The sequence below is a fragment of the Sebastes umbrosus genome, chromosome 4, assembly GCF_015220745.1.
Source record: "Sebastes umbrosus isolate fSebUmb1 chromosome 4, fSebUmb1.pri, whole genome shotgun sequence".
Lineage (NCBI taxonomy): Eukaryota > Metazoa > Chordata > Actinopteri > Perciformes > Sebastidae > Sebastes > Sebastes umbrosus.
The window spans coordinates 27,418,362-27,444,025 of NC_051272.1; the positions used below are offsets into that span (position 1 = coordinate 27,418,362).

Sequence of the window (25,664 nt, forward strand, 5' to 3'; positions counted from 1 at the left end):
AATCGCTCTGAACTTTACGGCTTTCAGCATTTCTGGTTAACTGCATCATATCATTACCTGTACTATATACAATGATGAAGTTGCATCTAATAAAATAAAATAATGTGTTTTACCTTCTTTTCCAGGCTTTGAGTCAAATTTTGCTAAATTAAACAATTAAAAATTGAACAATAATTCAAGATTTTCTTTTTTTCCCCAGATAATTTCATGGATAATTAACTCCTTAAATAATCATGATTTGTACAGTACAAAAGAGAAGGGGAGTCATTTTCCACTTCATTCAAATCACAGAGAGCGGTCTGGGTATCATCGGATAATCCGTAATTCCTATTGAATTCAAAAATGGAAAAAACGTTTTTTCATTTTTTAATTCAAAAGGAATAACGGATTTTCCGATGATACCCAGACCCGATTTCCTTTTTTAAATCAGTGTTGGGTTGCAGCATCAACATTCAACATCTCTCTCTCATTGTGCTCAATAAAACTGTCACCACAACCCAGTGTCCCTACTTGCTATAACCGAAACCCCAAATCCATACCAACTGGAAATCCCAACAATCAAATCCGCTAACAGAATTTAGAGCAATAGAAAATTTGCCTCCCATGATCAACTTTGCCATCTTTTTTGTTATATTCTTGTCGCGTTACATATAAACATGCTCCTAATGAACACTAACATACACAAAAAGATATGATTCTAATTCTGATTTATATGTAAACAGTGGTGTGTGTATGTTATGTGTAGTATTATAAAAGGAAGACAGCTCTTGATGTTGAGGAAATGGGTGGCCCTTAAAAGGACCTTTAGTTTCCATAACCAACAGTATGTGTTTATCCAATAAAGCCTCACAGAGCCCATGCCCTGTCTCTTCAGAGCATACACCACATTAAAGGCGGGGTTGCTAAAGATTTTAGAAACATTTTTGTTATTGCTATTTTCCCAAGATTGCCCAGCCTGCCTTCAACATTTAAAACTGGTACATTGTCAATGTATTTGAAATAAATCCTGTCCCCTCTGCTTATTCATTATAGAATTTATTTCATTTGGAGGTATAAAAACATTTGATGATTCACATAAACACATTCTCTATTGATTGTATTGTCTGTTAGTTTACTAGCCTGAGCAAAATGAATTTCTCTTTGGGGACACCAATGACCATCTAATCTAATCTGATCTAAATAAACAGTTAGTGGGTTTTTGCCTTCAGGAGCGTCCACTGAACTTCAAAGTTGACTGATAAGCAGTGGCGGCAGGTGGAAACTTTTCTGGGTAGGGCTGTGCCACATCCAATCATTTCAGCAAACATCACAGTATGATTTAATGCAAAAAAGCGAAGGTAACAAAAACACATTACTACTTTGCAGTTAAATAATCAACAATGATTTTATTCCAACAGGAGCAGTAAAGAATGCTTAGAAAAACCTCTACCACTCTGTGTATCGTCTGAATAACAGTTAAATGAATCGTTGACATTTTCGGCACACTAGTTGACGTTTTTGTCTTACTAGTTCGACAAAACTTCTCACTAGTCGACATGTGCGCATGATTAGTTTACTAGTGAAGTACTGCAACTGTCATACATGTTAACTAGTGAAATTTTATCACATCACTAGTTAACTAGTCAAGCACACATGTTAAACTAGTAAGACGAAAACGTCAACTAGTGCAACAAAAAGTTCAACATGTTAAACAAATGTATCACTAGTCACGCACAGTCACACACCAGTGCTGAGCAAGGCTCAACTAGGTAAAGAAAAGGTCCGACGTGTAAGAAAAATTTGCAACATGTTTGGTCAAAGTCTTTACATGTTTGGCACAAAGTCCAACTAGTGAGACAAAATGCCTTCCACTAGTTAACTAGGAATATATCAGTGCACTAGTAAACTAGTAAGGTAAAAAAAAATACCCTCACTAGTGCAACTAGTGGACCTTTTTTCCCTTACTAGTTAACTAGTAAATATTTTGAGCCTCACTAGTTAACTAGTAAGGTCAAAAAGACTTTAACTAGTTAATTAGTGAGTATTTTGACCCTCACTAGTTAACATGTAAGGTGCAACATGCAGCCACTAGTTAACTAGTTACAATTCCTCAGACCAACATGTTAACAAGTGTACAACATGTAAATGAGGCAGGAGGGGTAATGACAAAATCCTGAGTCCTGATTGCCAATGCCAATAGAAAGCTTTGGAGTATGCTCCTTCCCCACCTCCTCATTAACATTTAGTGCAACTAGTGTGACTAGTGCACATGTTGGCCCTTACTAGTTAACTAGTGGCTCTTCTTGGCCTGCACTAATTAACTAGTAAGGTAAAAAAGACCTTCACTAGTGCCACTAGTGAACATTTGTTCCCTTACTAGTTAACTAGCTATACTGTCAGCCTTACTAGTTGGGTCTGGAGGTCCACTAGTACGTCACAAAGCTGACTAATTTGGCTTTGTTCCTACTAGTGTGGTGCACAGTCTCACTAGTAAGGCTTCCGTTGGAACTAGTTCAATAAAAGTGCCACTAGTTGCTGAAAAACAGTGACTAGTAAGAGTTTTTGTTCAACTAGTAAGACAAAATGGCCAACTAGTGCAATCAAATGTCCAACTAGTGCTTACAACGATCGAGCTAGTGGAAGACACGGACGTCTGATATCAAGGATATGGAATAAATGCTCAAACGGCCACCCATATAGTGGTGGTAGTAGTAGTGGTGGTGGTGGTAGCCCTCTAGTTATGTTAAATGTCACCATCATGCCCAAGTAACCTAGACATCTCACGTGGTGTTTAGCTCAGCCTCTGGAATAACTCTTGGGGTCAGCCTGATAACCATACTTAACTCCTCTGCATAACTTTTGGGTTTTATGAATACACGAGCAACGACCAATTAAATGTTGATTTTAAAAGCATTTCATGTGTCATCGGTGCATTAAAGACATGAGGACCAGAGCTCTTTATCTTTGGATTGTTTGGCTCTTAAAAGAGCCTTTTGGGGGCTGGTTTCCAGCACTCAGCGAGTCTCCAGCTTTACTTGGACTTGGCGGCCTTTTCGGTCTTCTTGGGCAGCAGAACAGCCTGGATGTTGGGCAGCACGCCGCCCTGAGCGATGGTCACTCCGCCCAGCAGCTTGTTGAGCTCCTCGTCGTTGCGGACAGCCAGCTGCAGATGGCGGGGGATGATATGGGTCTTCTTGTTGTCGCGGGCAGCGTTTCTAGCCAACTCCAGGATCTCAGCGGTCAGGTACTCCAGCACAGCCGCCAAGTAGACGGGGGCGCCGGCACCCACACGCTGCGCATAGTTTCCTTTACGCAGATGCCTGTGAACACGACCGACTGGGAACTGGGAACCTCTGCTCTCTCCGCCCGCAGCCGGAGAGAGCAGAGGAGACACCGGCACCCGGTCGGTAACGAGAAGACAACGTAACTCTCTGAAGAGCTTCGTCACTTCACAAGACACGGGAAAGCTCTGTTGGTCTGGAGGAGCTGCAGCATTTATTTCTGCACAAACGTCCCCTGTGCATTCACTAGATATTCTCAGAGCTAAACTAACTCTTCTGCAGTGTGTAGTGAGCGCGCGTTCACGTCTATAGGTGGAGGACGCGCACGCTGTCTGAGTGAAGGAGAGCAGGCAGCGGAGACGAGGCTCCGGCCACACGCGAGCGCACATATGCGAACGCGCATGTGTGCCGACCCGCTACATTTATATGCTTAAAAAGTTACAAACAGTTCCTTTAATGGGTTATTTAATATAATTTTGCCTTAAAAGCAAATGAAAGCATGATGGGAAAATTATTTTTTCCATTTCAGACGTCATCTTACTTTATAAATAATCCCAGAAAAATAAACTGAATATAAAACTATGTGATAAATGGACATGTAGGTCTGAAGGGAAATGAGAAACTGGACCTGTTAGCACAACAAGTTCTACAGAGAGATGTAATAGTTTGTAAAGTAAAAAAACAAAATTACAAAAATATTCGACATTACAACCATAGGTAGGTCAGTAGAAAAAGGTCCCTTTCAACAGCATTTACATGAATAACACTTAAGATAATAGGAAAGTGTTCAACTGGTTTATGTGACCATCGTTAGGTTGAGGAGCCTGTAGGGCATGCAATCATAGATCATAATGATTTTAATTTCATATACTTTATGTTGTATGAGTGCGTTGAGTGAGGGGGTTACAACTTATATTCTATTGTGCAACCCTGTCTTGTTAAATAACAAATTAATAAAATGTGTAACAAACACCCGTCCTTGTGGTGGAATATCTGATACTCAGGTCAACTCAGTAGGAAGGAAGAGGCCCTGGAGCTGTTATGTCTTACACAGAAGGTTTATTGAAACTTGATCAAGGAGCAATTGTCAGATCTCCACCATTGAGATGCTCTCTGCATGAAGGCCTCACAACTCTGCTCTTCCTCCCTGGTGCTCAGTGTTTTAACCTTATCATGTTTTGACTTACTTGGTTCCTCTGGCATCTCTGACCCTGGTTTCCCCAGCGACTGGCTCTGTGGTCCCCACTACAGACTCAGCTGTACAGATAACGGCTGCTCCCCTAGACAGGACCCAATCCAATAATGTCAACAGAGGGACACTCTGAGAAACACTCTGACCTCCTGACCAAGGAGAGAGGAATTAATAGAAAATTCAGTCCCAGTCCTCACTTCAGCTGAACTGGGCAGAGCAAAGCAAAATCTGTCACAAAACCATATGACATAAATAAATCAGACATTTACCTTCAGCTGACATTAGGACTGTTGTCTCATGTGGTGTGTCAGGAGATCTGTGCTGACAGGAGATATGAGCTGAAGCTTTCTCAGGGACTCTGTCAAAAATACAGAAGTTAACATATTACAGGATCATTTATTTAGTTAGCAACACCAAAAACACAAAGCCAATGGTACACCTAGTATTTTTACTTAACTTTGTGTCTAAAGTTAACCCAAGGTTATTGTAACATCAATACAATTTGATTGCGTTTAATTTGTGTAACATTAGCTGTTAGTTAATCTCCATATTACGTTAGCGCACCTAAAGTAACTTAGGAGAGCGTTGAATAAATAAAATTAAGCTAAATATTGTTCAGGGTCAACGTTTCTGTTCCAAAACCCAAGACAGCCATCAGTTTTATTGTTTGCAATATTAGGCACATCATCTTTAATACATACAATTTGTACATATCATGTTTTAAACACAATATTATGTTAGATATGAACATCAACAAGCTAACATTAGCTTATATTGATTAGCTAACAAAAACGAACGTTTGCTAGGTGTTATATGATGTTACAGAAGCTAACGTTTTGTAAAGATGTGACGTTGAACAGTTGATAATGTGAAACATGCTTAAAGGACAACATGATGTGAAAGTACTAGTTTATAATAATTACCTAATAATTGATGGAATCCCAACATATCGGAGGACAGGCCAGTGATCCAGGAACCGGAAGCAGTAACGTTAACGTATTTAACAGTTTTTCACCAAAGAAAAGGAGAAAAAAGGTAACGTTAACTTAATGTTACTCCTCGTAGATCATAAACGTTTGAATATAAAACGACTTGTTCAAATGTAGACGTTATAGTGCTTTTTATCCAGAAAAACGGCAGCTCCCTCGTTAAATTGTATTTGTTTGCAGGCCAGTCTTGCCCTGTCCAAGATGGCGCCCACGTTGATGTACGCTACAGGAGTCAATGTGGTGTCTATGTATGTCTATGGTTTAGACCCACAACTTCCATATAACTAAAATGTATCAATTTGTGAAGTGCTGTTGCTTTTCTTGTCGGTCAATGAATCACTTTTCACACCTCTGTTCCCTTCTGGATTCCTTTAAACATGCATGTAACTACAGTAATTAAGTCACTCAGACAGTAAATAAATCCGCTCACAGGGACGGTTGAGCCTACTTGTTTAGTGCAGTGATTCTCAACCTGGTCATTTCTGGGGGTCATTATGGTTGTGAAGGAAAAAAATACAATAACATGTCGCGAGAGCCACCAGCGGTCAGGAGACAACCAATCCTGGAGGAGCAACAGCACAGTATGATTTGCATGAGTGGATATAAATTGAAGGGTGTGCGATCCGTGAAACATCATCTGACTTCTGTGAAATCCACATTTCTAATCATGCCGGAAACCACAGTGAAAGCGCCCAAGAAGGGCTCAAAGAAAGCCGTCACCAAGACCGCCAGCAAGACCGGCAAGAAGAGGAGAAAGTCCAGGAAGGAGAGTTACGCCATCTACGTGTACAAGGTGATGAAACAGGTCCACCCAGACACCGGCATCTCCTCCAAAGCCATGGGCATCATGAACTCCTTTGTGGGCGACATCTTTGAGCGCATCGCCGGTGAGGCCTCCCGTCTGGCTCACTACAACAAGCGCTCCACCATCACTTCCAGGGAGATCCAGACCGCTGTCCGCCTGCTGCTGCCCGGTGAGCTGGCAAAGCACGCCGTGTCTGAGGGAACCAAGGCTGTGACCAAGTACACCAGCTCCAAGTAAAGCTGCTGCTAAACCAACAACACAAAGGCTCTTTTAAGAGCCACCCACTACAACTAAAGACATGTTCCTGTTCTTAAAGCTTTATAACTAAGTATCTTCTGACCAGTCATAACCAATTGGGTGAAAAATGCTTAATTGAGCAAATGTATGAATTGCCCTTAATTCTTATTGCAATTTATGTGGTAAAACTACAAAATGATCCATGTCAGTTAGCATCTGTTCAACATCCACTTGCTCTCATAAACTATATTTTTACAGTTTAAAATACACACTTTATATGTAGGTCTATGTGTCATCATTAACTGTCAATATAAATCCTGTATGCTGTATACATCTATCTATAGGTTTACATCTTTACAACAGAATCTCTGGATTTCAGGAGAAACTCGAGCACTGATGCATGAAGTGCTCAACCTTAGAATTGGTTAATATCCCTGAAGTTTAAATCTGTAGATCAAAAACCTGTTGGTGTCGTTGGATGTGTGATATACAGATGACTAAATTACATTTAACATAAATTCACTATAACCTCCTCTATTGAAGGTTATGTTAATTGATGAAAATGGCCAAAGATTAAATATCTAGAGACTAAGTGTTTATTTAGGTATAAACTAATAAATTTAATTTTGGTAGTATTGCAATGAAAAGTGGCGACAGTTGGCCTTCAAATTGTGCTGTGTTTATGATGACGTGTGTAACCAGTGAATAATTACACCATTGATTGTTTCATCATTTTAGTCACTGGAATAACATTTTTCAATAAATAACCATGATTTCTATTTTATATCCCTAATATTACAATTGATCTTAAAAGTATGATTAAGTGAAAAAATATTTTCAAACACTCATAAGTTGTAATGAATAAAGGACTGGTCCTTTATTTATTTCTCCTCTTATCTCCCAATATAAATACTATAATTATGTCTTCTGTTAATAACAGTAAGAATAAACAGGTAATTGCTCTTTAAGGATGATGTGGGTGGCTCTTAAAAGAGCCTTTTAATCGGAGTGTTTGTTCAGACTGAGAACAGCTCACTTCTTCTTGGGTGCTGCTTTCTTGGCTTTGGGTTTGGCAACCTTCTTAGCGGGAGCTTTCTTGACTGCAGCGGCCTTTTTGACCACCTTCTTGGGACGCTTGGTCACCTTGAGAGCCTTAGTCGCCTTCTTGGGGCTCTTGGCTGGTTTCTTGGCCGCTGCGGGTTTCTTCGCCTTCTTCGGGGATTTCTTCGCGGCTACCGGCTTCTTCACCGTCTTGGGCTTTTTAGCCGCTGCGGGTTTCTTGGCTGCGGGCTTCTTGGCTTTAGGAGCGGCTTTCTTGGCTGGCTTCGGCTTCTCTGCAGCCTGCTTGCTGACCTTGAAGGAGCCGGAGGCCCCGGTCCCCTTGAGCTGGACCAGAGTCCCATTAGCCACCAGGGTCTTGATGTTGGTCTTGACGCGGGCCTTGTTCTTGTCCACATCGTAGCCTCCGGCAGCCAGAGCCTTCTTGACGGCGGCCAGAGACACGCCGCTCCGCTCCTTGGATGCGGCCACAGCTTTAACGATGAGGTCTCTGACGCTGGGGCCAGTCTTCTTCGGTCTAGAGACCTTCTTCTTGGCTGCTTTGGCCGCCGGGGCGGCTTGAACTGGAGCTACTTCTGCCATTTCCTCCTGAAGTTTAGTTCCTCTTCACGACAACACGAGAGTGAGACTGGACTGTTGAAGAGCTCGGAGCAGGAGGCTGCACTTAAACACACCATGAGAACCGTGGAGACTCAACCCAGCCCGTGGCTCCTCTGAGCATCTGAAAGCCGTGCCACTTGTGTTTTCTCTTCACTGATAAAACACTCAAAACATCATGTGGGAGAAGTGCTGAAGGCTGACAGTGAAGGGAGCCGATAGCGGACTTGTGTCTCTTCATATTCAAGTCATGTAGAGCTCTGATGCTCTCTGCATTTTGTTTTTGGAGCCTCCAAACCTCACCTATCACCGTCGCGGCCAGCACTGCTCAGCGGCTTTTCTCTCTCATTTCTCTCCTAAAATGATTTAAAATGCTTCAGAGCTCCATCAAAAGACGTTTTCCAACTGGCCCACATGTTTGTTCAGGGACTCAATGTAAAAACAACCATCTGCTGTTGATGAGTGTTTAATAAAGTGCAGTTATTGAGGGAGCAGCCAACACACTGATGATGGCCGAGGCTTATGGTGCAGTTTAGCCAGACTTCCTATCAGAGCTGCTCGCTGTGACTGTGAACATGTCCTCTGCTGAGGACTGATTTTAATATAAATAGTTAATAGTTCTACTATTAATGATCAAACACACTGATAAATAAATGTCATCTGTCTGGGACAGCATAAATATTACAGTAACACTGATACAGTATATCATTCCTGAATATTAGAAAACTTCATTAAGTGTTAAACAACAGTTATTCTGTGTATTCTGCTGAGGTGGAAAATGAAGACTGACTGAAATGTATCACTCCCTTCAAATATCTCAGAGTAACACAGTAGTTCAGATTCTACGGATTAAAGATATACTATTTGACATTTTTCTAACAGCTTAATACAACTGAACAACTATGTACTATACAACTAACAAATGATTCAAAAGGATTCGGTTGTTTCAGTGTGCAAACTTGAATACACACTACCTGTACCCTGTGTCATATAGTGGTTTGTATCACTGGGGGCAGCAGTGCAAAATAATACAATAATTTAAAATAAAATTTAAAAACTACAAACACAAGTGGATTTTAAGAGACAGTGATTTAAAAAGGGATAGTGTTTTTTATTTATCTCTTATTTCCCCTTTTATACATATGCTATGTAACAGAATATACATGTTTTTTAAGAACATATAGTATAAATAAATATACAAGCACATTGGACAGCTCCCTCATCTGCTACCTGCAGCGTCTCTTGTCCAATACAAAAGAGTACAACTTGGTGGCAGCATCACAGCTGGAAGGTCTAAAGCTCTTTGAGGCCAGTTGTGATTAGTGATATTGGGGCTATATGAATAAAATTGATCGGACAGCTTTATGTCATCTGAGACAACCAAGATGAAGAGTAAATTGTGCTACACTTTGGTGCTGAGTGCTTTAAAACACATCTTTGGTTCACACTCTACATCATGTGAAATGTCCCACATATACAGCTCATTTTCTCACAGCAGTAGAGATGGCAAACGCTTTGAAGCTTGTTTCTCTCCTGTGAAGCACTGTTTCAATACATTGTATTATTGTATGATGTATGATTTTGGATAATGCATTAATTATTTTACATGTTGACAACAGGCCTAACATACATTTTAATGCTGCGCTTCTGATCAAAACTATTAGATTTAATCATTTCTGAACTTTTATTGCACCCAAATAAAATTATTTATTGAATACTGACTTTGATATTCTGTGCACTCAGAAACAGAGACTGAAAAAAAAGACATTGATAAAATACAAGTGAGTGGCAAAAAGGGAAATGTGCACTATCAACAAGTAAAAACAGTGCTCATGTTGGTATTTAAAATCATGTTGCTATAATTAGAAGAGACATTATTCCAGATAGACTGCTCATATTAGACTGTTTGTATAGAGGTGAAATGTAACGTATTATTAATGTTTGCACTGCTCCAGAGGTACACAAGAAAAAGCAAGTTATTTAAAAGACTTGAAGAGTTACTGTTTGCATATTTTAAGTGATCATTTTAATACAGTATCTGAAGAGAATAGCACGACTAAACAAAATATATGAAAACAAATCCGGTCAGCCAATTTTAATGAGTCATATATTCCAGATTATTGACATCAGACTATTGTTGATGAAGTGACGCAGACAGAGAGATGTCTCTGTCCAGGGTGCTGAACCTGAGCTGCTGCTGCATCCTGACTGGGAGGTCCTTTGTCCACAAGTCACACTGACAACAACAATAAATGACATGTTGGCACATTTATTTCTGTTCTGGATGTCCAGTGTTCAGGGAAGCTCTACTGTGGCTTCATGAGTCTCCCCACTTCAGATATCTGATAAAGTCTGGTTAAGTAAAGAAAACTGGTTCACATTTAATGGATCACAAGAGAGTCAAACAGGTGCTTTCAAGAGGACCGTTAACAGAGTGGCTTTTGTTATTACAGACTACAAATTAATTTCCAAACCAGGTTACATCAGGATGGGGAGTAATAAAAGAACATTAATAAAAAACATTAATAAAAAAGCTGGGGAAAATACAATAAATTAATAATTTAAAAAAAAAAACATGAAAGAAAGCTTCAGGCGGAGCAGAAATAAATAGGTGAAATAAAGTACATAAGAGTTGAAATGTATTTCTTATGAGATTAGGATGAGAAATCAATGTTTTACATTAAAATTTACATTTTTACATTCATTTCAGTGTTCAAATGAAAGAACAAGCAAAAATGCAGGTAAAAACAGAATATTTTGTAACCAGACACATGTGTTGGATGATTTTGGTCCTGAGATATGAGTCATATTTTTTAAGCTTCTACTAAGTCACTATTTACAACTTTTTCCAATTAAAACCAAAAAAGAACAGTTCCAAGCAAGTCAAGCCCTAGCATCAACAAGCAGTATGTAGACACTTAATATCACTTTAGATTTCAGTTTAATGTAGTTGCAAGAAGCTATGAGGACATTTAAAGGCTTATTAATGTCTTTAACAACTATAGTTCAGTGCTGCTGCTCCAGGGTGGTTAGGAGTGATTGACCTGCCCACAGAGGTTCAGCCATCACAGGTGCCTGTAAAACAGTTGATGACAGGAAACACCAGAATAAAACAGGATGATGTTACAAACTTTATAAATGGTTAAGTAAGTATTGAAGATAACTTTAAAAAAAAAAATTTAAAAAAATTTCAGCCATTCACTATCTTTCTTAAGGATTGTATTTTTAAGCATACTTAATTACTCATTAAATTGCCGTTTATTAACTTAAGGATGACTCAACGTAATCAATAATATATCCCTTTTGTTTTCATTTGCTTCTGAGGTGATACTGAGTTTTTGAAACGTAGCCTACATTTTCTCAAAACAAGACCAGTATTTTAAGATATCATTGATGTGTTGTCATTGCTGGTAAAACGTGTGTTTTTAGTAGAGGAATGAGCCCTTCAGTGAAGAGTGAGGTGGCTCTTAAAAGAGCCGTTGTGGTTTGTGGAGCAGCAGACAGTTTAAGCTCGCTCTCCGCGGATGCGACGGGCCAGCTGGATGTCTTTGGGCATGATGGTGACCCTCTTGGCGTGGATGGCGCACAGGTTGGTGTCCTCGAACAGGCCGACCAGGTAAGCCTCACTGGACTCCTGCAGAGCCATGACAGCGGAGCTCTGGAAGCGCAGGTCGGTCTTGAAATCCTGAGCGATTTCTCTCACCAGGCGCTGGAAGGGCAGCTTGCGGATCAGCAGCTCCGTGGATTTCTGGTAGCGACGGATCTCTCTCAGAGCCACGGTACCGGGCCTGTAACGGTGAGGCTTCTTCACGCCGCCGGTGGCCGGGGCGCTCTTACGGGCAGCCTTGGTGGCCAGCTGCTTCCTGGGGGCTTTGCCTCCGGTAGACTTACGAGCGGTCTGCATGGTTCTTGCTTTTTTTTTTTTAAAGACTTTATTAAATTTTTACAAGTTTACAGGAATTTAGTGAATATACATAGGATGTGACATGGATTACAATAGAAGAATACAAAAAGAAAAGACAGTTATGCAAATAAAGTGCTATGTGGAGAAGTCATTGATTGTTCGTTAAAAGTGCCTCCTTGAGCGCACAAGGTTAGAGGTCAATTGAGAAAGGCCGGAACCGGAGGGACCGGGCTCTGGGGCATGGGTAACATCACAATATACAGGGTAACATCACAATGTTCAGGGTAAACATCACAAAGTACAGGGTATCAGAAGTCCAGTTGGCTCCATGGGAGGATCTGGTTCTTGTCCAAAGTTCTCCTCCTTCTGAGGTCAGTCAGTATTTGCTTCACAACGGTGTCGCTGTCAATCACAGTCTGTTCCAAGACCATGACGCACCTTGTTTTCCATAGCTTGAAGCAAGTGATGCTAATAATTAGTTGTGAAAGTTCTTTTTGTTTTACAGACATCTTTTCATCCAACAAACCATACATCACAGATTTATAACCGACTTCATGAGCCAGGCCGAGGCCTTGGAGCATGGACCAGACCTCCTGAGCTCTGTAACAGTCCATGAGCAGGTGTTGCTGTGTCTCGTCTTCGTTACAATAAATCATGGGACATGTTTTTGTAGTAACGTAACAACTCCATGAGACAACAGCTCTTACCGCAAGTCTGTTAACAGATATCAGCCACCGCACATCTCGAATGCTCTCTGAGAGGTTTTTAGTTTTCAATGTTTTAATTACTTCAGTACTTTCAGTATCAGTTAAATATTTATGTTTTATTAGGCCACCATATTTAGAATCATTTATTTTTTTGAATATCATTTTACTTGGTAAGCCATTCCAGTCAATCTGCAAATCTTGGTATTGTGAGATGAAGTCTCCATATATCAATTTATAATCAGGGCCTTGTCTGGCTCTACCTCTCCTCTTTCTCCACATGGAGACATCTCCAACCCAGAGAGCCTTCCTGCAGATGGCAGCAGAGACATTTTTAATAAAAGCTATATGCAGTCTACTCCCCAGCTCAACAGCTCCTAACCCCCCGTATTCTTTGCTTTTAAACATTAGTTCTCTTTTAGTTACTTCCCTGGTTGTACCCCAGATTAAATTAACACACTGTTTATTTAATTTAATTATCATTTTCTTGGATGGAGGGAAGATGTTGGCTAGGATTCTTGCCATGACTTCTTCTTTCTCTGTTCAGGAGATGTAGTAGCTCCAATGAAGAGACACGCTGCTCTTAAACTGTGAAATGGTGACGCTGCTTCAGACCTCCGGCTCCTGATTGGTGAGGGGCTCCTCCTGGAGCTCAGCACCGCCCAGAGGAGCGACCCACCGCCCGAAGCTACGCTGCTGATTGGTGGGAAATCCTTTCAAAGTGTCCGCCAACATTCAGAGCGGGCCGCCCTCTGCTGCTCTGCTGGAAGCCTCTTCTCTGGTTGATCTGTCAGCTAATCTCGCTCCGCGGACATATAAAGGAGCTTTCTGCTGTTGGAGCAACACTTTTTAAGAGCTGAGCTACACTTTTAAAACAAGTCAATCATCTTGCCTCTTCAGTTCAGTCCATTCCACCATGTTTGGGTCAATCATCCTGCTATTGCTCTGCATTATCTTCATCATCCAGCTACTCAAATCCCGGAGGCCCAAGAACTTCCCACCAGGACCCCCTGTCCTTCCGATACTGGGGAACATTTTGCAACTGAGCGTAGACAACCCTCTGAAGGACTTTGAGAGGGTAAGAAAAGCGCTAAAATGAGTGTTGCTCTTCCATTGCCTTAAATGTTTATTGCATTGATGTAATTACTATAATTAGTACTTAGAATGTGTGTAAAATGGTTCAATACTTTCACTCGTGGCCACTGTGCTGCTTTTCCTGATAGTAATAGTTTCGAGAGTTGCGGTTCCACTGCACTTTTAGACTATGAATGAAACCTATTGGCTGTAAGTGTAAAATAGAAACATATGAAAGCCACTAAAATCTTTGCACTGTATAATGTTTCTAGGGTAAATGGGACTCAACACAGGCTACACTTGTTTCCATGTGATTATGTAACACACTGTCATTGTCTGTACAGAGTTGACTGCCTGTGCCCTTGGACTATAGCCAGCCAGTGGTACAGGCGATACATACAAATAAGGGCGCTGTCTAAATAATACACTATACAATACTTGTGAGGAAATCTCAATACAATGTTGGTGAAAGGGGATAGTTTTGCAGTGCTCGTTGCATAAAACAAATCTATTATAAATACAGCAACCGCCCTTTACACAAACAATGTCAGCACTGCAAACAGAACTCCACCCCAGAAGTCTGGATGTGGTGGCTAAAGTATTAGCTATTATCTCAATGCTGGGCAATCATTACCAAAAGTATAGATGGCTACATGTCAAGTCAAATTTTATCATAGCCAATTATCATATCACAAAGCATGCCTCAAAGGGCTGTACATGCAATACAAACAGCAATGAGCAACATTAGCAAAGCACACAAAAAATAATAAAAGTGAGATAAACTACATAGAATGCATTACAAACGGAAAAATTGGACACACACACTTACAACAAAAACAGTAGCAAAACATACAGAATTGTAAGTTGGATAACTGTAGTTTAGTTTTAGTAATTTGTCACTATTTGATTAATGTACCAAGTGGCAACATGTAAACAGAGAAAGGAATAGGACCGAGCACACACACACACACAAGCTGTGTCTTGTTAGAGCTGCTTCATTCAGGGCGGAGGTATAGACTCCCCAAGGCAGGTGCAATAGACTCAAACATGAATTTTTACTATGTGCAATGAAATCACCTAATTTGAACTCCACCAATAGTTGTCACAGTTTTTTTTTTTTTTTTTTTTTACTTATTCTTATTAGCTGTTTTTTCCTGTTTAATTAGTTTTGACTAAATAGTTTTTATGTAGTGTTTCTTAGTGTTTTTATTATTATTTTGTGTTACTCTCTCTAAATGACATTTATTTTTCTTAATCTGTTTTACTGACGTCTGCTCTTGTGTGTCGGTTTTTGCCACGCTGCAAGCCAAATTTCCCATGTAAGGACTGAACTAAATGGGTAAATATGTGTTTGGGATTTTAGTGAATTGCCCCTTTAAAGAGTAATATCCATCTGGAGTTATATGATATACTGTATGCATTTCAAACACTGACATGTTATCTTGTTCTCTCCCAGCTGAAGAAGTCTTATGGAAATGTCTACAGTTTGTATCTCGGTTCCAAACCAACTGTAGTCATCAATGGGATGAAGGCCATGAAAGAGGTCTTGGTGACCAAGGGCATTGATTTTGCTGGAAGACCCCAAGACCTGTTTGTCAATGACACCGTCCAGAGGAAAGGTAGAACAGACATGATATGTCAAAGGGCAGAGAGTGTATTATCAAACTTGGCTGATTTAAAAAAAAATAAAAGTAATCAGACATACAGAGTAGCCTACTACATGTCAGCGATGTGTCTTTTCCTCTACATATAAAGTATATATCAGATCGGCGCATACGGGTACTTCGGAAAAAGGCATGGCAGGGGAACAAATCAGAGATCAGCGTTTTTGGATTTATTGTTGTTGCAACCAACTACACAGCAATTCTTTGGCATAGCGTTATTTCTATTACCGGTTTGTTTAAAGCAGAAGTTTGGGAACATGTTTCAAATTCGTCTGTTTACTCTGTTGCCGTCTACGAGAGACACAGGATTATTTTCCCCTAAAAGGGGCTTATTGCCTTATTTTCTGATGTATGTTGGGATGGGACAGTTACCAGTATTACTATATATCTTGTTAAAGTGGACATGAAACTTGCATATGGCATACTAGTAGTGCCCAAATATATTAGAAAAACCACCTTGCATAAAATCTGATTTTAAAAAGTTGTTAAAACCACAGATATGACAAATTTATTTTCATAATTTCTACTTACCTTCCTACTTAGCTATCTAGCTAGCGAGCCGCCATGGGGGAGTGACGTCATTGCATACATAACAGAGTTGATAGGCCTCCAGCGGTGGATGGCCAGACGGTCAACACTTTTGGTTAAAAATATATATATATATATACAAAATATATATACAGTATATATTATAATATATAATAATAATATATAAAATCTGAATATTATTTGCCATACCCATCTTTCTGAAACATCATTCGTCACGTCATAAGCTGTCAGTGTTGACGTGTAACGGTCTGCACCTACCACGAAGCTGTTCCTGAAATGTAACTACCTAGCTTAGTTGCTAGCATCTAGCTAGCTAGTGCTTACACACAAAAATGGATACGTTTTTGAAAAGACCTATTGAGAAGACACAGACACATACATAATGTTGTTAAATGTTGTTAAACTAAACTGACAAAATGCTTATAATGGAAAACAGAAATATTGAATCTAATGATTAAAGATTTGAAATAGAAATGTAATTATTATTGCATTAATAAATTATTATTTATTTTAACATTTGCTGTACTATTGTCAGTTGTTCTTTAAAGACATCTTGCAAAAGGGAGGTCCCAGCTATAAGCTAATGCTATGTTAAGGCGTTTGCAAGGAAAAGTTTGGAAACCCCTGCTAGATTACTGCAACGTAGCGGCGCTCTTGCTACAAAAGATAGAACGGAGCTTGTCTTTTCTTTTAAATGCCTACATTTGTCATGTTTGTTATAGGGTTGGGTGATATGACGCTATATAGCGTGCAATGGTACAAATGTGTGCGGTAGAGATTTGGCAATACCGTTTCCCCCATGGTAGCAATTCTCACAAGATTGCGTGTGAACTCGTGAGCTTTTTTTGCCTCAAGTGAGCCAGAATCTTTGAATCTATGGCAATGACTATGAATAAATCTTACTGATTTGAATCTTGTTGACTTGAATCGACCCCCTAATACAGAAGCATTTCTCAGGTTTAAAAGTAAATGAAGAAGATATATTAAAGTACTGTGGAGAGTAAATAATGAAATAGTCGAGAAAGTAGATGAGCTCTGATATAGAACAGCAATGATCACATTGGACAAGGATCTTGAGACATTTTTATTTTAAACTCATTCTGTGTGCTCTTTGTGCCACTACACCTGTTGTAGGAGTGATTCTGGCAGATTATGGCACTAGTTGGAAGGCGCATCGTCGCTTTGCTCTGATGACCTTGAGGAACTTTGGTCTGGGGAAGAATTCCATGGAGGAGAGGATTCATGGAGAGCTAAAATACACCATTGATACACTGGAGAAGAGCATTGGTATGTAAAATGTTATGTTTGACTGCTTTGTTTCCCTATCAGTGGATGGTGTGTGTTTTGAGTCGAGCGTTTAGGTGTATCCGAAAGCTCTAAATTTCTAGTTTCTGTCTTTTACAGGCAAATCCATGAGTCCTCAACATATGTTTCATAATGCGGCCTCCAACATCATCTGCCAGGTTCTGTTTGGTAGACGCTACGAGTATGTTGATGAGTTCATCAGAGTGATTATTGAATGCTTTACAGAGAACGGCAAGATAGCCAATGGACCATGGGCTATGGTGAGTCAAAACTTGTTTCTGCCTTCAAACTTGCCTCAGAAATATCATCAAGACTACAGCTAATCTAGCGGCACTGTGAAGCTGTACTTAAGCTCAGTTGTGCTTTGAGCTAACTTCGTCATGTTAACATGCTGATGTTGTATAATGTTTACTGTGTTCACCGTCTTAGCATATTAGCATGCTATAATTGTTAATTGGCACCAAAAAAACTTACAACTGAGGCTGATGGGAATGTTATTAGTTTTGCGGGTATTTGTTCTTAACGACAAATTAACATTTGAACTTGCTGAAACATGTTGACATTGACATCCCTGCATTAGATTTGAAAATGTAATGCAGTCTTTCCTAAACCTAATACACATCTCAAATCTAAAATTGCCCAGAGCCAAACTAAAAATACTGCTATATTGTAGGGCTCTACCAAATAGCATTTTCTTTTACATTCAAAGCTTCTATTGAGGTTTTCGAATGAAGCTTTGAATGTCTGTTGTCATATTTTAGTGAAAATGCTGTTTTTAAAAGGCTAATCGCCAACAAATACGGATTGAAGCGGAATATTTCATTAGATAAAGATATGTTGTGGATTTGGGAAATGATTACATAAATTTAGACTTTTGAACTTTATAATGCTCTGAAGTATTTGAAGATGTTTGGATTACAGGAGTCGGAAATTATCCTACACCGTCACTACTGGAATCTTAAGGCTGTCCGTATAGTGCCCTCTCCTCATTGGGAACAATTAAAAAAAGGAAAGAAAAAATGCTATGTTGATTTCGAATTTGAATGTCAGCATAATGCATGAAGCTTCATACTATTCAGTACAGCCTTATTATATTGTTATACAGGTCAGAATAAACTTTGCATCTGCGTCCTAACTGTGGATTGTCCATCCATCCATCTACTCATTCGTATTTCTTCATAAACTTCCTCACCTTTTCTCACAGACGTGGTGACATTGTGTTGTTTTCTAACTAAACACAGAATCTTAGCTTGGAAATGAACATATCTCCAACACTTACTTTACTTACCTCCTAATTTCCACTCAAGTAAAATCTGTGAAGATAAAAATCAGAGCAATTCATGTCAGGAAGCAGAATCTGTGTATGGATTTAAATGAACAAATGATGATCTTTTTTTACAGGTGTATGACGCCTTTCCCATGATTCGCAGCCTGCCGCTGCCCTTCCAAAAGGCCTTTAAGAATGTTGAGGTATGTTAATTGGACCATGATTGATTGTAAATCTTTTAAGGCTGTCAAATTTTAATGCCACTAATTTCTTTAACGCATTACGATTTTTAGGTTGTAGTGGGCTCAGTTTTAAAGCTAGAGTGAAGATACTGGTATCATATGAAACTAAAAAAACCTTGTCATACTATTCACAAAAGAGGCTAAATAACGCTCCAAACTAGTGCAACATTTTTGCGAGGGAAAAACTGTCAAGTCCATTTTCAAAGGGATCCCTTGACCTCTGACCTCAAGATATGTGAATGAAAATGGGTTTTATGAGTACCCACAAGTCTCCCCTTTACAGACATGCCAACTTTATGATAATCACATAGATATATGGACATATTTTGATTGATTGACTGAAAAAAATCTTAAGTGAAAAAAATAATAATTGAGGTTTAAACATGAAAGAGAAAAATACGAATGATTTTTTTTCTCTGACCTCACGCACATATACAGTGACAACCAAAACATAATCATTTTGTCAGTGAAAAAATAAGAACAGTAATTATTTGACTTGAATGTTTTTTTTTTCAGACTTGTCAGAAACTTGCGCTTTCTTTGTTGAACGAGCACAAGCAGACCAGAGTCCCTGGAAATCCACGAGACTTTGTTGACTGCTATCTGGATCGACTGGATAAGGTGTGTGAGTGTGTGTCAGAGTCAGCTCACTATGTACTACCAAAGTATATCTTTAGTAAACGTATGTGCACAAGTGTATGTGGTAGTTTTCATACCCCATAGTGTGTATTTGTGGGTATTAGTAAGGTATAATTGCTTTTAATGTCTTAAAACAACAGGTGACAGATGATGATGGTTCTTCCTTTTCGGAAGACCAACTGCGTATGTACGCTCTAGATCTTCACTTTGCTGGGACTGACACTACCTCCAACACCCTGCTTACTGCTTTCCTCTACCTTATGACCTACCCACACATACAAGGTATGCCTGCACATGTTAATTTCTTTTCTGCCATCGGCTCCATAGTTCTACCGTTGTCTTTTTATCGTACACTTTTCATCTCTTCATTCTTCAATTTTTGTCTCTGTGAAAGTCATAAACAGAAAAGGCATTTTTCATGTAAGACATGTCAAAATGTCTGCTGTGAAAAAGGCCTTTCAGTGACAACGTGCACCAACCAAGAAAACACCTTGACTTTTTGCAGCAATCTGGTAGATTGAATGAGTACTCATTACCCTTCCAGGTTTCTTGCAAGACCAAACAGCTGGTCCTTGCACAGGATAAAACCTGCATTGCTCCTCCTGCATCTAAGGTTCAACAATCACCTACGGTCTCCTTTCCAGCAATGTGGCATAGGCTTTCCAACATAAGCCTCTTTTGCTATGTCACAGTAGGAAAGCACAGGTGACGGTGACAGGTTAACAATGAAATTAATTATGGCTGAATTGCATTTAGCTAACAAATCGTCCGCGACCGACCCATCAGTAAAATCCCTGTTTTCTTTTTTTTTTTTTTATCTTTGCCGCCATCTTAACTGTAAGGGAGCCTAGAAGGACATTTGAGTGAGATTCAAATTTTTTTTTGTTTGGGAGGAGAGAGGGAGACACAACTGGAGGAAGTGTGCACTCTACTGAGTGCACATTTATAATTGTTATTAGTAACACCTGAGCTTTTGCTGCTATTACGAGTCAAAATGTCTGCTGCGAAAGAGTGATCCCTTCGTTATCCTCCAGCCGCCTAGTTAGCTGCTAACTACCTGTGTGAAAATGGTAATGTGGTCAGCTAGATCTTTTTCTTCGGAAAGATTGGGTTCACTCTGTTGGTCTTTTTGAGTCAAGTTTCTTTCTCATAGGAAACCATCTTTGGTTGATCATTAAGTCATTGAAGATATATGGGAATCGCTGTATATGTCAGCCGGTAAATAACAAGAAAAAGTGCAGAAAGACTAAAGATATGTTGTCAAACCATTCTATAGTTTGTCACCCAGAGTAGTGAAAAGTTTATTTTTCAATCGTCAAATGTCCTGCCCAGTGCATTTTGTGGTCAAAATTTAAGGGAACCATATCAAAAAAAGTTTATTTTGGTATGGGTTGCGTGAAGAACATAAAAAAAAAACTGTATCTGTACAGACACTTGCAGAGAACCCACAAACCAGACAAGGGGTTCCCTTTGGTCGTTTGCTCAATTTATGGAACTATATGGAGGTATATCTATGCTGAAGTACAAAATTGCTAATCTTAACCATAACCCATAATGACGCCATCCTTAACTTTATCACAATGTTATGCAGCTTTTGTATTGTTCACAAACTACTGGGTCTGGCACAGGTGCGACTGCAGCCCTCACACCCCCTCACACTTGGCCAGTGAACGTTTACATATAGAACATGTATCTTTCCCAGATGTGCTCAGCCCTCCTGCGGTCGCAGACACACCAGCAGCTTCGCCTTCTTCTCTGTTGCAGCTGCTTTTGGCATTCCGTTCTCACACAATTTATCAGAACTTTTTCATGTGACTTTTGTCTTTACTCTGTAACGGAAGCAAATTGAATTGTAGCAAAGTACAATACTTGAGATAAAAAATACTTAAGTAAAAGTAAAATTACTGATTAAAGTATAAAGAAAAACGTTTTTGTTACAGCAACGAGAGTAAATGTAATTTGAACTTTCACCCCTGCATACAGGCCATACTACACAGTCATGTAGTTCATTGTGTCATTGTCCTAACTTTTCTATTATATTCGAGAATTATTATCTCTGCTGTATCTCTCAGAGCGTTGTCAGCAGGAGATAGACATGGTATTGGAAGGGAAGGATCAGGCCAGTTTTGACGACAGACACAACATGCCTTACATGCAGGTAAATCATCAGCCAGATTTCTCTTAATAATTTCACTTTTATTTCAGGTGTACACATGGGTCTGAGCTGAGTAGCATTTATACGTATATACACGGTCTGAAATGAACTTTTTTCACTTCCTGCCACTGTGGCTGGTTAGTAATTTCTTTTTGTCTGCCAGTCAGAAATTTCATCTGCCACTTTTGAACTCTATGTGCTAAATGAAGAAATAACATTTTAGATCCGATGTCATTCAATGTTCAATATAGTTTACATAAAAACATATGCATTATAAATTACAGTGTTCGAATTACACCGTAGCTTCCGGGGAGCCCTATTTTTCGGGGTTGGGAGGGTACCATGCACAGTACTGTACTGTACTTTGTTATTGTCATCTATAGTGGTTATTTGCATAAAAACACACAATTCAAAAGATTATGATTATTTAAATTAAAAAAAAATTGGCATCAGTAGTTTTAATTATGTATTCTAAGCTGCTTAGAGCTATTGTTAGGAAGTTAAACAGGTCATAATTCTCTCTCTAATATATATTTTATATTGCTGTGAAAAAGTCTCCTTCGAACACCTGGATTTAATCAATTTTCTCGACAAAAACTTAATTTTACGAGGTTACATTTGAACACATCATGATAACGTTGTAATTTACCTTCACCCAATGGTAATTTTACAGATCAGAGTTTGAACACCTCATAATAATAACTCAATGGCACCTCAATTAACGTTAGTAGCTCCACTATTTAACTAAGCAGGACTGTGCTGCCTACCGGCTGCTAACAGGTAACGTTACTAACTGTCTTCCTGCCGATTTCAACACAGATTTGTAGTTCTCAGTGTCGCATTATCAGGGAAAGAAATAGGGTGTGCCCCTCAGGTTTAGTAGTAGGGCCATGCTTTTGAGCGCTTTTGTTTTTTCTCTCTGCTGTGTCTCAAGTCCCAAACAAACTGAAACATGATACAGCATGCGTATGCGTCATTGTGCATGCATTACTGTCGGAAAGCATCAATATGAGGAATCGATACACACAGAGGAATGACATGCCAAGGAATCGGACAACTAGAGTTCTCTATGCCCATCCCTAGGGTTTTTCCTGCCTGACAATTTTATCCGCCACTGCCAACAATTTACCTGCATTTGGAAGGTGGCGGGTGCTAATTTTTAGACCCTGCGTATATATATATATCGATTCCTCATATTGCTAAAGGTAGGGGTAAATTTGCAAAAGTGTTAAAATCAAACAATAGATCTGGTGAGATAATCTGTTTACGTTGGGATCCTTGGGGTAGATTAATTGTAATCACTTCTTTTGAACCACATTCATCTTTTTTGCCGGGTTGTCAGCATATTGCAGGTAGGTTCCCATATTGCAAGGTTATTGGTCTGCTTTTTTGTGGCTGAGCTTCTGAGAGCCTGCATTGTTTTTCTTCTGCCCCAAGTCAGATAAAGCATGAGAAAATGTTTAAATCTCTCTTCATCCAGGCTGTGATACATGAAGTTCAGAGGGTAGCCAACACTGTGCCACTCAGCGTCTTCCATTCTACGACTAAAGACACAGAGCTCATGGGATATTCCATTCCCAGGGTAAGAAGCAGCTGGTCTTAAAAAGTTTTTGATAATAGTGACAGTATAGTGAAATGTGGAATGAAAGCTCACTGTACTGTATCAGCACACCAGATTGTGGTGGCAAAGTGTGGTAACCTCTGCAGGAAATGGGTCTTTTCTGCAAATCTAATTCACATTTGATTTGACTGAGTGTAAGAAAACAGTCTCTTTCAATGTAGGTTACAGATTTTCCAAACAGATTAACGAACTGTTTGTACCATACTTAAATAATGGAACATTACCATACTTTGGTAGCTTAAGTAAATATTAACCTCTGACAAATGTTTTCTGCTTTCCTCTCTGCTCTTTCCTCTTTTGTTTAATTTTCTCCTCAGGGTACAATGATCATCCCTAACCTGACCTCAGTGCTGAATGAGGAGGGACAATGGAAATACCCCAATGAATTCACCCCTGAAAACTTCCTCAACGGCCAGGGAGAGTTTGTTAAACCGGAGGCCTTCATGCCTTTCTCTGCAGGTATGAGTCAATTCAAGCCAAGTCAATTTTATTCACACAGCCCAATCTCCCAAATATGCCTCAGGGGGCTTTACAATCTGTACAGCATATGACACCATCTGTTCTTGGACCCTCGCATCAAATAAGGGAAAACCCACTGAAAAAAAACCCTTTAACTGGGAAAAAAATGGAAGAAACCCCAGGAAGAGCCACTGAGGAGGGATTTCTCTCCCAGGACAGACGGACGTGCCATAGATGTATACAGAATAAACAACATAATAAAATTACAACATAGACAATCAATATGACAGAAATGATACACATAGGGTGGGTTTAATCAAAGTGTTGTAGATGACTTTGAGGTCTTTTTTTTTATGTCTCAGGTCCTCGTATGTGTCTCGGAGAGGGTCTGGCTCGTATGGAGCTCTTCCTCATCATGGTGACGCTGCTGAGGAAGTTTAAGTTCATCTGGCCAGAGGATGCAGGAGAACCAGACTATTCTCCAGTCTTTGGGGTCACTTTGACTCCCAAACCTTATCGCATGAATGTCCAACTCAGGGAAATGCAGTAAGCCCAGAATGTTAAATGATATTTTGACCTGTCAATAGGCAACAGACAACAACCAGCTGTAGCAATCAATAAAACATACATCTCATACACAACAATGCTATCAGCAACGCTGACCATAGGGTATGATATTTTTCACAATACATTTGGACAGCTCTGGCGAACTCACTATATAATGGACTAGTGAGCGATTTTGTACTCAGCCATATACTTACAAACTTGTGTATTCCATAACGTGTTCAATACTGTAACCATGACAACGAAGGTCCCCTAACCGTAACAAAGTATTTATTTTAACCCAAACCATGATGATTCCCTAAACCTAACCAAGTTGTTTTTGTGCCTAAATCTAACCAAACCTTAAACATAGTGTTGTGACATCATAGAACAGATTTAATTTTCAATAGTGATTTGTAATGGTTTTGGAAGGAACAGACAAATGATGTCATGCGTCAGATCAGAAAACACTACTATGAGATGTTGTAGGGGGCGTGGACAAACAATGTATTTTGTTGTTTTAATTTGGAGAACTTGTTGATTCTATGACAGGCTTTGATATGTATACTTACCACTTATGACATGCTTTGCTATACTTACTGCTTTGATATGTAATTGATTTATTTGGGATTAATATGATTGAGGCCATTTGGCCCAATTGTCATGTTTTTAGTCTGGTGTGTAACATTTCTTGCTATAGCATTTTTTTAATGATATGCAGTTAAAAATATAAACTGCAAAATTAACATCTTAGCAGTCTTCCCATTGTGTCTCTGATGGCAAAAGTAAATATAATAAATAAATACAGCACAATTGCATTATGGAGTGACTGTGAATGACCATACTAAAAATAACCATAGAGTAGAATCACACCTCTCTGTCACAGTGTCAATGAAAACCATACAAACGTTGTTGTTTTGCATTAATAAATAAAGAACAAAGATAAAATACAAACTCCATAATTGTGGTTTTACTATGGGGCTGTTCTAATGGATTGCATATTGTAGCACAGTTGTGTCAAATGGAAGTAATTCAGTACATTTTAAACTATTAAACATATATTGTATTTTTGAACCCTGAAGGTCAGTTTTCTATCTTTCCTCTTTGTGGTCGTTTTGTTTCTCTCTGTAGTCATTTTGTTTCTCTTTGTGTCACTTTGTTGTTGTTTTATTTCTCTCTGTAGTCGTTTTGTGTCTGTGTTAAACCTGTCTAGCTCAGTGGGATTGTAATAGATGTCCTATTTGCCAGAGCAGAACATTTAGCTGAAAATTCTTTAGCTTGAGAGTGAAGAACACATTAGCATATGGACTGTTTATTGTCCTACAATATCTTCAGTTTAATGTTTACAGAAAAAAGTGCATTTATGACTAGAGACGTGCATATCTTTAGTGCAAAGTAA

At 39.3% G+C, this 25,664-nt stretch overlaps 4 protein-coding genes across 4 annotated transcripts; 2 read left to right on the forward strand and 2 right to left on the reverse strand.

The window, feature by feature from the left end:
• Positions 1 to 2,970: 2,970 nt before the first annotated feature.
• LOC119486482 (histone H1-like) lies at positions 2,971 to 8,438 on the reverse strand. Its single transcript, XM_037766632.1, has 2 exons — positions 7,627 to 8,438; positions 2,971 to 3,322 (listed from the first exon to the last, which is right to left on the reverse strand). The coding sequence occupies exons 1-2, from the start codon at positions 8,122 to 8,124 to the stop codon at positions 3,011 to 3,013; spliced, it is 810 nt and encodes a 269-aa protein (XP_037622560.1). The 5' UTR covers positions 8,125 to 8,438; the 3' UTR covers positions 2,971 to 3,010.
• On the forward strand, positions 6,088 to 6,530 carry LOC119486497 (histone H2B-like). The gene has a single exon (XM_037766651.1). The coding sequence runs from the start codon at positions 6,109 to 6,111 to the stop codon at positions 6,481 to 6,483; it is 375 nt and encodes a 124-aa protein (XP_037622579.1). The 5' UTR covers positions 6,088 to 6,108; the 3' UTR covers positions 6,484 to 6,530.
• Positions 8,439 to 11,556: 3,118 nt separating the features above from the next.
• On the reverse strand, positions 11,557 to 12,699 carry LOC119486696 (histone H3-like). The gene is made up of 2 exons (XM_037767002.1): positions 12,570 to 12,699; positions 11,557 to 12,051 (listed from the first exon to the last, which is right to left on the reverse strand). The coding sequence occupies exons 1-2, from the start codon at positions 12,697 to 12,699 to the stop codon at positions 11,645 to 11,647; spliced, it is 537 nt and encodes a 178-aa protein (XP_037622930.1). The 3' UTR covers positions 11,557 to 11,644.
• Positions 12,700 to 13,562: 863 nt separating this feature from the next.
• On the forward strand, positions 13,563 to 25,083 carry LOC119486471 (cytochrome P450 2F2-like). The gene is made up of 11 exons (XM_037766611.1): positions 13,563 to 13,825; positions 15,278 to 15,440; positions 17,169 to 17,321; positions 17,439 to 17,599; positions 18,741 to 18,809; positions 19,365 to 19,469; positions 19,628 to 19,769; positions 21,560 to 21,645; positions 23,123 to 23,224; positions 23,581 to 23,722; positions 24,085 to 25,083. The coding sequence occupies exons 1-11, from the start codon at positions 13,664 to 13,666 to the stop codon at positions 24,270 to 24,272; spliced, it is 1,473 nt and encodes a 490-aa protein (XP_037622539.1). The 5' UTR covers positions 13,563 to 13,663; the 3' UTR covers positions 24,273 to 25,083.
• Positions 25,084 to 25,664: the final 581 nt, after the last annotated feature.

Bases quoted from the DNA above. Each gene is read 5' to 3' on its own strand.
- LOC119486497 (XM_037766651.1), top strand. From the start codon at position 6,109: ATGCCGGAAACCACAGTGAAAGCGCCCAAGAAGGGCTCAAAGAAAGCC.
- LOC119486482 (XM_037766632.1), bottom strand. From the start codon at position 8,124: ATGGCAGAAGTAGCTCCAGTTCAAGCCGCCCCGGCGGCCAAAGCAGCC. The intron at 3,323-7,626 runs GTGACCAAGCGT...AGAGGTTCCCAG, and splicing joins AGGCGACTAAGGCTCTCAAG to TTCCCAGTCGGTCGTGTTCA.
- LOC119486696 (XM_037767002.1), bottom strand. From the start codon at position 12,699: ATGATTTATTGTAACGAAGACGAGACACAGCAACACCTGCTCATGGAC. The intron at 12,052-12,569 runs GTTTGTTGGATG...AAAAAAAAAAAG, and splicing joins TTATAAATCTGTGATGTATG to CAAGAACCATGCAGACCGCT.
- LOC119486471 (XM_037766611.1), top strand. From the start codon at position 13,664: ATGTTTGGGTCAATCATCCTGCTATTGCTCTGCATTATCTTCATCATC. The intron at 17,322-17,438 runs GTATGTAAAATG...TGTCTTTTACAG, and splicing joins TACACTGGAGAAGAGCATTG to GCAAATCCATGAGTCCTCAA. The intron at 18,810-19,364 runs GTATGTTAATTG...TTTTTTTTTCAG, and splicing joins AGGCCTTTAAGAATGTTGAG to ACTTGTCAGAAACTTGCGCT.